At 40.0% G+C, this 11,182-nt stretch overlaps 1 protein-coding gene across 1 annotated transcript in view; it reads right to left on the bottom strand.

The window, feature by feature from the left end:
- The window catches only part of pgs1 (phosphatidylglycerophosphate synthase 1), a 25,236-nt gene extending 17,628 nt beyond the window's left edge, over positions 1 to 7,608 (bottom strand). The window contains 5 exon segments of the mRNA XM_020605219.1: positions 228 to 417; positions 508 to 607; positions 1,877 to 1,954; positions 3,797 to 4,007; positions 7,413 to 7,608. Of these exon segments, the coding sequence (XP_020460875.1) occupies positions 228 to 417; positions 508 to 607; positions 1,877 to 1,954; positions 3,797 to 4,007; positions 7,413 to 7,528 (695 nt within the window). The 5' untranslated portion in view covers positions 7,529 to 7,608.
- Positions 7,609 to 11,182: the final 3,574 nt, after the last annotated feature.

Genomic DNA, 11,182 nt, shown 5'->3' with positions numbered 1-11,182 from the left:
ATATATGTGTGTGTGTGTGTGTGTGTGTATTTCTATAATCACTTTATTTTTATTTTCCTAATGCACATTCCTTTTTCTTGTTTGCGCATTCATTTTCTTTCAGTCTTATCTTGTTTCTGATTCTGATGCAAAGGCACAGAACAAGATTAAACAGGACAGGTGTGAGGAGGAGGGAGAACTTAAGGACAAACAACCAGAATCAATTTTCTGTCCAGGAATCAACATACCCACTGATAATAACGCTGTCGTCAAACAGGTAGACTTTGATGTGCTGGACTCCGATGGTCTCGTTGAAGCGCTGAGGGACCAGCAGCCGTAGCAGCCCCCGGAGGTCTGGAGTGTGGTACAGGGAGACCCGCATCTGAGAAGTGAAGTGCTGCACCAACGGCAGCAGCATGGTCCTTGAGTTCATCTGCCCTGCATGTAAAATATAACCACACAAACACAGTGAGCACGGTGCCCTGAGCCAACCCGCAACAAAGACGCGTCTTAGGAAACACAGACAACCTCGTGATCCGCGTGTGTAGTCCAGCAGTATTGAGACTTTTAGCTCAGGTGCATGACTGGAGTCATGCGAACGTTGAAGAGCTTCCTCCATACAGTCCACCTGGACAGAAACAAGGAAAGGATGAACATCAAACCATGACCATCAACAAAATGTGTTTGCATAACATTGTTTTCCCAACAAAGAGAGCAGTGCCAAGTTAATTTTTCAGCTGTAAAATATGATGTTCATTATTTGGCTTGGGTAAAAAAAACGAGGGGATTAAAATCATGATTGTCTGTTTATATTATACATCTAATTTAAAAAATATGTACCTTGTTTAGTTTTTAGAGACTTTATTTTACCTCTGCCTTTTAAAAGTTCGGACTGATTATAGACCAGAGGAACAGTGTGAAACCATTAGAAGGAATATGTAGCCACATGCTTGCATGCATACAGTACATGTGCATGCATCCTTGTGTGCATGCACAGGACAAACAAAACAGGGACCTACAGTACTTGCAATTATATTCCACCACACAGTTACTATTCACTACATAACCATGTAAATTGCCTTGTGTGCTCAAGACAAACATGCTTTCCATTGAATTCAGCTTATTCCCACTGCCTGCACCTGCACTTAAGTCAATATGCCACACTGGTGACTGTCAGTTCAGTTCCTTTTCTGTTGAGCCTGGGTACAGTTGTGTTAGTAGCTCCAGTCTTGAGGGTGAAATCACACCTGCACTTTGCATTCTTCAGTCTCAACTACAGGCCATGCTCACATTTTTGAGTTCAGCTCATTGTGTCCAATTACAAGCAAACCTGGGCTTGAAAATAAATGCCACATGAACTCGCTGCACCTTACTGAATCATATTTCTAGTAATCCATCATCCTGTGAGGTTACAGTGTTTGGCAGCAATCACAGCTGATTCAAAAGCTTTTTACTGTAATTAAGCATGTTTGACTCGTCTCTGCCTTTTTCTGTAATTCACCCTCTCTGCTGCTGCTCGTACCGGTTAGAAAAACATGAAAAACAGATAAATATGAGCGTCAGTCCAGACTGTGGTTTACTCTGGGATAATGTTGTTATGCTAGGCTTTCCAAGCATGAGGAACAGCAGGCTATGCTCTCCTTATACCCACAAAACCCTGCATTCTGGGGTCATTCCTAGTAGCTGGCGTGGAGTCGTTCTGAATAAACCAAACTGCGGTTCTCTTGGAAAAAGACTGTTACTCACATTTTCTGGCAACTCTGACCATTGTTTTGGCACTTGGCTGTGTTTGGATGGCATTGTTCTTACCTGGTTAAATTGTTTAAAACGGTTGTTTCTCCAGAGTTTTAAAATAAATGAATATGCTTCTCACACACACAAACACCACTTTTCTCACCAGCTCCTGCTCCAGCTGACCTGTCCCTAGATACAGTGAGGCCATCACCACTCGCCTCTTCGCAGTCTTGATGCGTGCCTGAGGTCATAGAAAAACAAAGAATCAAAACAATGAGTGTATGCAGGTGAATCGGGTCACAAAGGACTGACACTAAGAAAAGATAAACTCATAAACAGTCGTGTGCACAGGGCATAAGATTTTGGTTCCACCGGGTGGGTCCCAAACAAGCAGGCAATAAATCACTGTTTAAACAACTGCAAGAAAAATGTCCTTGTTTTTTATTAAATGACAAAAATTTTGATCTGAAAGGTCACACAAATCCCCCAGTTATCTAGGCCTGTAAATAGTTCTGGTTTTGACATATCCACCACTGGAATTTCTGCCTTGACCTGAGTACAGCTGAGGTGAGTGAGATTTACACAAAGCTGGCAGTTTATTAGGTACACCAAGCTAAAACTAATGCAGTCTAATCCCACAATAAACCCTCCTTCATGAAGGTGATATGGTTCAGGTTTTTTTGTTTCAGAGAGGTGCTAGCACAGAAGACATAGTTCAGGGCTCTCGACTAACATGTCAAACTGGTGGCACTGGTGCCACAAAGTCTCTCAGATGGTGGCGCTGGTGTCAGATTCGGTGGCACCAACTCTGTTTTACAACATAATGCAGAAAAATCTGTGCGTTTCATAAGTTATTTTAAATAACCTTACTATCCAATGTGCATAGCCTATGTATAAATCAGAGAGAGAGAAACCTATGGAACAAAATAAATGGGAAAATCACTTCTGGAACAAAAACCAAAACTCTAAAACCCAAAGATATTCAATTTACTGGAAGGTAAAAAAAAAAAAAAAGCTGCAGATTCTTACATTTGAGAGGCTGGAACCAAATAAAAGTTTCTCAGTTTTGTTTGAAACAATTACTTTTACAGATTACCAAAACTGATTTCTTGTGGACCAGCTGACTGAAATCCATTCACCTCCACTGTATCAAGATGAAAGAAGAAATCTCAGACTTATCTTAAAACCCGTATAGCTTCATACATAAGTGGAAAAAGCATGCTGTTTTGTAATTTGTGTTTTACCTTGACAGCAATAAAGTCTAAAGTCCTGTTACGTTCCAAAAATATATTTCATCCTGTTTTTTGTGCAGTTGTTAACATGAGTTATAAGAAAGAACACATGAATTCCTTTTCATTGTGCACAAGAGGCCACAAATGTTTTAGAGGACTATAAATGTCAAAGTGTCATCATGATATGTAAAACCACCAAACAGCCTGGCAACAAAAAAAAAACAAAGGACTCAAGTGTGTGTCTCCCAGAAGTGATCTATAAATACCATCATACAACTCCTTTCAGGTACAGTAGAATGTTTCCGGCTTGCAGAATTATGAGGAAGTGTCATTACCATGTTTTAGTGAAGCACACCCATTCACACACATGCTGAAACACACGTGCAACTACAATAAAAAAAAAAATAAAAAAAAACTTTTTGAAACTGTATATGTAAACTTCCATTCTTATGCATTAGTATTTACATTTAGGTCTAACTCTAAGCTCAGCTTTGTATGAAGGAAGCTCCTGCCTCCCTGCCACGACAGCCAGAAATGACTGCTACCGGTTAATTTCCACAAGCAGGTGAAACCTTCATAAGGAATAAGTTGTAACTACAATTACTGTATCTCCTGTCAGCTGCAGAATGCTACTCTGCCAGCTCAGATAAATAATGAAGGTCTGCTGGGAAAGAAATGCTTCCTTAACCTCAAGCAATTTATCTGACTTGCTTGTTGTGTATCTACTGGTATAAAAGTGTGAAACATTAACTTTGGCAGTTGTCAGCCCACAGATGCACGTGACTCAATATTTTGTATTTTTTATCCTTCCTGTGCAGCACAACCAAATAGTTTTTGTCTGTGACACTGACCTTCATGGCTTTGTAGAACTGCTCGGGTGAGTTGAGAATGTGGATGTGGGTGCCTGGCACACGGAATGCAGGTACGTGGTCTGCCATCCATTTGAAGTGGGTGCATAGGCCATCTGTGCCCTGAGCTCCAGCTGACCCTATGGGCCTGGAGACACGGTGGGGGGCTGGGTCGGCTTCGGCCAGCAGGGGAGCCAGCAGCAGTACGGAGGAGCTGCAGGACAAATAGCAAGTGCATTTTTGTGATGGTTTAATCTGAGCTAGTACTCAAAACCTGTTAAATAAATCCTCCTTCATGAAGGTGATAATGTTAAATTTTGTGTTCTGTTTCAGTCAGCTGCTGATAGAAAATTTTGGGTGGGGTAACCAGGCTGGGGCACAGACTCAGAGAGGGGGGGCACATTTGAAAAACATGTAAAAAGTAAACTGAACTCCTAGTCCTATGAATTAATAAACCATACATTGTTTTAAAATCCAACGGCTTGTTCGGTGTAAAAATGAGACACACACTGCTTTTTTGGCTAACTGAGGCTGTGCTCCTGGCTCCAGATATTGCTGCTGCACAGCCCATGAATAAAATGCCAGAAAAGAGTGAAAAACGTCATAGTTCAAGGCCCCATCTTCTGAACAACAGTCCAAAAACCAAAGATACTTCATCGAACCAGCTTAAAAAGGCATTTCAATTAATTGTTGAATTAAATCTTTAAGGACACCGACCCATGATAAGATTTACCAATATGTCTGGTTCTGCTTTGTCCATGTCCTAACATTCACCCCAACACCACAGTCCTCTTTCTCCTTTTTGCCATACAATCTTACATTCTGATCTGACCATGCTGCCACATTAAATAAAGACAGGGTGGAGTGTTAACCTCAAACATGACTAAGACCCACATTTGCTGATTGTCTTAAGTCCTTCTATTGCATTTTTAATACTCACTATGACCTAAATTCATCCAAAATACACAAACATTCACATAGTTTATGTTTGGGCTTGGACTGGCACCACAGAAACCATCTACAAGAAGTCTATTGGAAACAAATAGAAAAAAAAACTGCTTTGTGCTTCTTTCCAAAGGCGCTGTGCTGACTTAGAACTACTACAACAAACACAGACACTGGGGATTTCCCTGTTATTTGTGATCCCAGTCCTATCATTTACACACATTTCAGAAAAGAGCCATAAATCAACAGGGGTATAAAAAAAAAAAGAAATTCCTCCTGTCCATACAGCTTATGCTTAAGTATCTGTCTCCTATTGCACATTATCTAAAGGAGCATAATGAGCCTAACAAAAAGCTTATTCAACATGATGCTTCTCAGCTGAACACACAGCCGCCACAACTTTCTGTAAGTCTTTAAAGAAAGTGTGACAGTGGATAAAGGACACACTTTCTGAAATGATATGACCGAGGTTCTACCTTTTCACTTGAAGACAGCAATGACATTTTTTTTTTTAACTATGACCTCAAGCAACAGTGAGACACAGTAAAAGTCCAATTTGTTTGTTAATCCAAAAGTTGGGTGGAGTTCTGCACACTATATCAACATACTGAGATACAGTCTCTGCAGATGCCTTTTAAAAAGGGATTTTATCTCTGCTGCACATTACAAAGAAACAGTTGATTCCATAGCTGTAACTAAGATGAAGTTAACTTCCTTAGATTTAATACAGTTAAAGGCCGAGTTACTTATGCAAGGCTTTAGCTAGTAACTGATTACTCTGGTATGTGAATAAACCACAACCCTCCTGATATGACGCATGTGATGGGGAACAAAATGTCTTCCTCTTAATTCCTCAAAATTCCCTGAAAGGGAATCACACACGTAATCACAATGCATCCCTACAGGATTTATTTCCTCATTCTTCTCAACGGATGAGATTTGTTGGACAAACTGGAAAAGCTGGTTTTTAATCATTTTTTTTACACTCTACTGTACTTTATACTAACCTTTAAAGATGTAGATGCACACAAGTAATTGACTGTTTGTACAGTACAATTGTAGTGCAATGCTACAAATGTAAAAAAAAAGAGTCTGTATTCTAAAATGACAAGCAGATACACTATATGGCCAAAAGTGTGTGGACATGACCAAATATTACACCCATATGTCCTGTGAACCTGATTGAAGGGATTTACTCCCATTCAGTCACAAGCGCATCAGTGAGGCTGAATACAGATATGGATGATAAGGTCTGGCTCACAGGTGATGGTCCAGCTCATCCCAAAGGTGTTGATGGAGTCAAGGTTAAAAAAAAAAGTTTTTGTGACTTTGTGTACAGCTGCATTGTCATGTTCAAATATGCATGAAAGCATCTTCCTCAAACTGTTGCCAAAACAGAAGACGCACACAGTTGTCTAAACTGTCAATGTGTTGTTGCATTAATTAGAAAAAAACGACACCAAAACAAAAGGAATGGCAGGGGCAGCCATGGTGAAATGAGGGAGGAAACTCAGCAGGACAGATGGTGACAATGATAAGATAAAGATATGCAGATGACAGATTCATGTTTCAGGCTCCGGTTGGTCTCCATGCCCATACTCTGTTTTCATTACAAAAACAAGGACATGACCCAGGAACTGTACCTGACATTAATTTCTCACAGTGTCTGGATTGTGACAGCATCCCAAATAGACCTCAGACAACCTTGGACTGTTCACAGTTAAACATTGGTGAGAACTGTGCCCATGCTTTCCAATGGGCCTTTTTCACAGAAGATCACGAAAGTGTAAATAATAGCATTCAGTTTCAGAGTACTGGAGCCTGAACCATAAAACAACTAACTGAGGCCAAAATTTGCTGTTGCTATTTCTTCAAAATATCTCCAATGAAAACAGTTAACATTGTGATCTGTGGGTGTGGATTTACTACCCGGCCATTATGCAGCTATTTGGTGTGATAAACTATGTTTACATTTGTTAGGAAATGTGTCTTAAAACTGGACTGCTGGGAAACCTGGATGAAACAAGCCCGTCTTTATATTATCAGTTAAAAAGCAAACATCTTTATTTATACAGCACCTTTCCAAACATATGATACAAAGTGCTTCAGAAGGCCAAAATCAACACGCCTCAGCCAAAAGTATCTGCTGTGGAAATGACAACCAACCGATCTTGTTCCATTCAGGCCACAGGTGCCACCACACCTGCACGTTTTCATTATGCTTTAAATTTGGCCGCAGGTGTGCGCACCAGTTCTAATGAGCTACTGGAAGGAAAGCCTGTACCGTCATTATGTGTGACATGATGGAACAATAAAAGTGGGTCTGACAGATGTCAACTGTGGAAAAATAACTGCCAATGTTGAACAAGGGGAAGAGCATTAACATCCCTTTGGTTATGGAAACCTCTACGGTCTCTGAAGGTTCGCCACTGTTTACTTAAGGAACATTGTCGGGAGATACCATGCTAAATTTGACCCCCAGCCACAATAAAACTACCTTAACGTGTTAAAAGATCATGATTTGGCGTTTTGCTTCACACAAGAGCACCGGAAGACAAGTGGCCGATAATGGATGCATTAGCAGTGACTACATTAGCATCCTGATGGCAGATCGAAGTGACACTACAGTTTTACGCTCGTGTCTGCGTCTTCGTGGATGAAACATGATTCTTACCCCTTTCTTCTGTCCCGTGCACGGAAGAGTCGATCAGACATCCGCGTAAAAACTCCAGCAACGGCCGGTGAACACACTGAGTACACAAGCCTCCTCCAGGACATGGGGGCCGCCATTGCTGCAGCACAGAGACTTTGAATAAACTTTATCAACACAAACCTAAGGTCACAGACACGCGGTGGTCTGCAGTGGTTGAACAGAAGTACATTTACTCATGTAGCCTCCTGCTCTGAAGTAAAAATGTAAGGTACTGCACTTGTACTTTGAGTATTTCCTTTTATACTTCTGCTCTACTACAAATAATGTACTTTTGCTATAGGTTTCTATAGCCAGACTATCTGACACCTTTTGCAACTACTTTATAGATGATAATTTTCCATGCAAAACATTTGAAAAGCTCATAAAGTATGATGGCTTGTTAAAGATTAAATTGCCCAACAATATTTACCAGTACATCTGAAACCATTAGTCGATTTGACCAGCACCTAGCCTACTGTAGCTATTTCTGACTATTGTTTGTTTTTTTGTGCAAAAATACAAAATATTTCATGGTTACTGCTTTTCAGATGATAGCATATCATATGCTGACTTTTCTATTAATTATTTCAATGATTTTAATTAACTTTTTGCCTCATTTTTGAGGTTTGAGATGATTGTGATGGTAATTTTCTGAATTTTTACAAACAAATCTTCTTTAATCCATAAAGAAAATTGTCATTTGTTGTGGTTTCTTATAAAATATTTTAAAATGAGCCTCAACCAACTATAACAATAAAATGATGCTTACACATAAATGTATAAATATCTAATAACATAACAGTCAGAGGGTCCATTTTTCTGCAGAACATTTTTATTTTTAATACTTTAAGTAAATTTTCTTGATAAGTAACAATTTCCATGAATTTTTGATTCTGTAAAGGATCTGAGCACTTCCTCCACCAAGGTGTTTTGTGATAGAACATCATAGACTGGTCTGCACACAGCAACATGTTAGATATTATTTTTACCTGCAGATATAATTTTTTTTTAATGCCTGATTATCTTTTGTTGAAGCTATATGGTACTGCAGTTGCAGTACCATATAGCTTCATTTTTGCACTATAATCATATTGAATTTAACCTAAAAATAAATGCGTGCAGACCTCTTTAGAGGTGCACAGCATAGATCAAACATCATGTGGTTCCTAAATGTTTTCTGGAAACAAGTGCTTGATCTTGTCCCTTTGTATTACCTGTCTAAGGTGTGACCTTGGCTCTCACTACAGTCAGTCACATAACTTAAAAATGTTATGTATGTATGTAGGTGTTTCTTCCCAGCCAACATTTGATTTTGTGTTGGCATGAGACTCTGTGCCACATGCACGTTTGTGGTCATATAGTTCAGATGCATTTTAAAAAATGGCAAATGCAATGCATTCTATGCACTATGTTAAACTACTGAACAGTATAAAAAGCATGCCATGAATGATTGTATCACCGCACTGCAATATTAAAATGTTTCAGTCCTAGTTGCACAGCATGGTGTGACTTTATTTTGGAAAGTGCTGTATAAATACAGGTTATTATTATTATTGTTAGACTCAACAGTAGAGCAGCATATGTGGCTGTTGTTCTAGAGCACTTACAGTAAGTTGGATGCTTGCTGACGTGACACGGGGCCTGCCAGCTAGCAGTGTAGTTCAAATATTTATCATCTGTCATGTCATGTAAATGAAGTGAAAAGAAAATGAAAGGGCTTTTAGTTTTAACTTTTGAAGCTTGATCTTCTGGGTAGTTTTATCTTACACCTGGATTTGCTGAGCCTCAGTGTGAGCTTTAAGTTCTGATTCAAACGTGCATTTTACTTCAGCATCATCTGAATATTTTTACATTGTGGTATTGCTACTTTTACTGAAATGAAGAATCAAATTATTTAGTGATCAAATATTTTACCCTTGAAGGTGAGAATATGCAAACATTATGAATCCAGTCGTGCATATGGCATTGTTGGTAAATCCATAGCCAGGGGCCATTTGTTTATAAAACTGTTTTAGTGCATCTGAAAGTTGATGCCATACGTCCTATTAGTAAATGAGAAGTGACAAACTTGCAGCACTTCATATTAATCCTCAACTGGCAATAAATAAATTAATGTAAAAAAAATAAAAATTCAAAAGTGACTGTGTTGCAGTGTGAGGTTGGGGGTGTGATTTAGAATAAAAGATCTGTTGCTGACAATCTGTTGTGGTCACACAGCATATTATATAACAGGCCATATCATATCTTCTTTGTATTACAGTAAATCTAATTTCAGCAACTGTCACTGTTCAAATGATGTTGCTGGTTGATGTGGGAGCAGTACAGGATCATACTTAGTGGGGTTTACATAAGCCTTCAGATGCTATGTCAAGATTCAAAGTTCATTATGGGCCAAATTTGGCCCATGGTTCTGTAGGCTAAATAAGGATGGATTACTAACCAGGCTAACTGGACGCAGGCCCAAGGGCCCCTCTAGGGGGTCCCTAGAGTTCACCTGCAAAATATCCCAGAAAGAAAAAAAAACAGGTGACACAAAACAACCACAAAAAATTCCAAAATGACTACACAGAAATAAAAAGATGTCTGCTAAGAGACACTAAACTTCAAGAAGATGCAACAATGAATACAAAGACACACAAAATAAATATAAAGACATGCAAGAAGGTGGGCGACACAGTGGTACAATGGTTAGCGTTGTCGCCTCCCAATAAGACGTTTCCAGGTTTGAATGTAGAGTGTGCATGTTCTCCTTGTGCCTACATTTTCTCAGGAATCCACAGCTCCCACAGTCCAAAGACATGCAGTCTAGGTTGACTGATTGACTAAGTTACCCAGGGGTGTAAATGCTTGTGTGAGTGGTTGTCTGTCTTTATGGGTCAGCCCTGATAAATTGGCGACCACAAAGACATCTAGAAAGGCTAACAAAACGTGTCCGTTTCAGTCTTGGTGTTTTGCTCCTATGCAGGAGAGCAGGGGGGCCTTTCTACATGTCTGTGCACAGGGGCTCACTGAGTCATAATCCATCCATGGCTATATGTCCATATAGGTGGACTAAACTCCCACCCATATCTGCCTATATTCTGTCCCATATCATATTTTAACAGATTAATACTTTATATTGTGCCATATGTGGCGCTTTGAACTTTATCACCTTGTCGAGAAGAGACCCCACCAGTACCAGGAAACAGCCCAGTAAAGGTCACGCTGATTATTTATTGGCAATCCGCCAAGAAAAAGCGCGAGCACGTGCGTTTGTTCTTTGCGTGTGTGCGTGTGCATGTGTTTACTGGAAGAAGCTCTGTGCAGAGGGGGCGGAGCCTTACGGCTTTACTCACTGGAAACAACCTCCAGTAACCTCCTCCACACACGGACAGACGCTCTCCGGCAATATTTCGCCGCCGCCACATTCCTCCGCTCAGGAAACAAACCCACACACTTTTTGGATACTTTTTTGGATTTTAATGCCTGAGTTAATAATTCATCTAGCACTACTCTCGAGTAGTTTGCATGTTTTTTTATTTGGCGACGAACGGCTGCGGTGCGGGACTGAATATATCCGCAAGGTAAGTTTAAAAAAAAAAGACTGAAAAGACACCTAAAGCGGCTGGTTAGACATCATCCAAGTTGAAACAATGACAGAGAAGATGGGTTACAGTGCAGGCTGAAGCACAGCAGTTCAGGCTTTTGTTGCAGTGCAGCTGAGCTGAGGAAGTGTGATTTTGGGGGGGGGGGGTTTTCATAATGGGGGTGGG

The sequence above is a fragment of the Monopterus albus genome, unplaced genomic scaffold (assembly GCF_001952655.1).
Source record: "Monopterus albus unplaced genomic scaffold, M_albus_1.0 scaffold69.1, whole genome shotgun sequence".
NCBI lineage: Eukaryota > Metazoa > Chordata > Actinopteri > Synbranchiformes > Synbranchidae > Monopterus > Monopterus albus.
The sequence above is the reverse complement of the archived record's forward strand: the minus strand, read 5'-3'. Positions and strand labels throughout refer to the sequence as shown.